Source organism: Tupaia chinensis, unplaced genomic scaffold (assembly GCF_000334495.1).
Source record: "Tupaia chinensis unplaced genomic scaffold, TupChi_1.0 Scaffold000037_13, whole genome shotgun sequence".
In the NCBI taxonomy this organism is placed as follows: Eukaryota; Metazoa; Chordata; class Mammalia; order Scandentia; family Tupaiidae; genus Tupaia; species Tupaia belangeri.
In genome coordinates, this window is record NW_006159471.1 from 73,033 (window position 1) to 74,295 (window position 1,263).

Consider the following 1,263-nt stretch of genomic DNA (forward strand, 5'->3'; position numbering starts at 1 on the left):
AACCCCCCCCGGGTATAAAGGCCCCTGCCACATCAGCCAGTTCAAGTCACTGTCCCCACAGGAGCTGCAGGCCTTCAAGAGGGCAAAGGACAGCTTAGTGAGTCTCCCACCGCCCCTGTGCTGTGGGCTAGCCTCCTCCATCTCTCCATGGGGCTCCGTGGCAACTGCCTGAGAGTGCAGCTCTGCCTGTCCGCAGGGGGCTTCCTCCACCCTCCCTGGCTGGGCTGATGTCCACCTTCCTGCCCTGGGCTAACCTCGGCCTTCCTGACTGAACTCAGCTTCATCCCTCCTGAACTGGGCTTCCCTCCGCCTTCCTGCATGGACTAGCTCCTGCTCTGCTCCTGCTCTGCTCCTGCCTCTGCTCCTCTTCCTGCTCCTGGTCCTGCTCTGCTGCCACCTCTGCTCCTTCTCCTGCTCCAGCTGCCACTCCCAGTCCTCTCCAGCTCCTGCTCCTGCCTCTGCTCTTCCTCCTGCTCCTGCTCCATCTCCCTCTCCAACTCCTGCTCCTGCCCCTGCTCTTCCTCCTGCTCCTGCTCCATCTCCCACTCCAGCTCCAGCGCCAGCTCCTGCTCTGCTCCTGGGCTGCCCTGTGCTCCCGAGGTGGAGGTGCCTCTGTCCCTGCCCAGACCTGCCCTCTCCTCTGTGGTCTGCCATCCCCCAATCCTCTGGGTGGGCTGACCTTCCCCCTACTATGGGGATTGACCAAGGTGCTTGCCCCCAGGAAGAGTCGCTCTTGCAGAAGGACTATGGGTGCCACTCCCGCCTCTTCCCCAGGCCCTGGGACCTGAGGCAGCTGCAGGTGAGTGGGGGGTCAGGCCCTGCTCTTTCCTCCTTCTTGGCTCCTGAAACTTCTACTTCTCGCTGAGCCCCGCCCCTCCTCGCCCCCTTGCTGTTACCATCACTGCCTCACCCTCCTGCCCTCTCCCCTGTCCCCTCACCTGTTCTTTCTCCCCTGCCCTCAGGTGCAGGATCGTGCTGTGGCCCTGGAGGCTGAGCTGGCCCTGACTCTGCGGGTCCTGGGTGCCGTGGCTGACTCGTCCCCTAGGGACACCCTGGACCAGCCCCTGCACGTGCTACGCCACATCCACTCCCGGCTCCAGGCCTGCGTGAGTCTCGGGCCACCCAGGCACCCATGTCTGCCTCTGACTGCCATCCCCTGCGTCCCCAGCCTGCTCACATGCCACCCTCCTCTGCCCACAGGTCCCGGCCCAGCCCACGGCAGGCCCCAGGCCCCGGGGCCGTCTCCCCCCCTGGCTGGCCCGG

The 1,263-nt window shown here is 65.5% G+C and overlaps 1 protein-coding gene across 1 annotated transcript in view; it reads left to right on the forward strand.

The window, feature by feature from the left end:
- The window catches only part of LOC102477775 (interferon lambda-2), a 13,924-nt gene that overhangs the window by 1,327 nt on the left and 11,334 nt on the right, over positions 1 to 1,263 (forward strand). The window contains exons 2-5 of the mRNA XM_006140390.1: positions 21 to 97; positions 722 to 799; positions 963 to 1,106; positions 1,201 to 1,253. Of these exons, the coding sequence (XP_006140452.1) occupies positions 21 to 97; positions 722 to 799; positions 963 to 1,106; positions 1,201 to 1,253 (352 nt within the window). The remainder of the gene's footprint in view (positions 1 to 20; positions 98 to 721; positions 800 to 962; positions 1,107 to 1,200; positions 1,254 to 1,263) is intronic.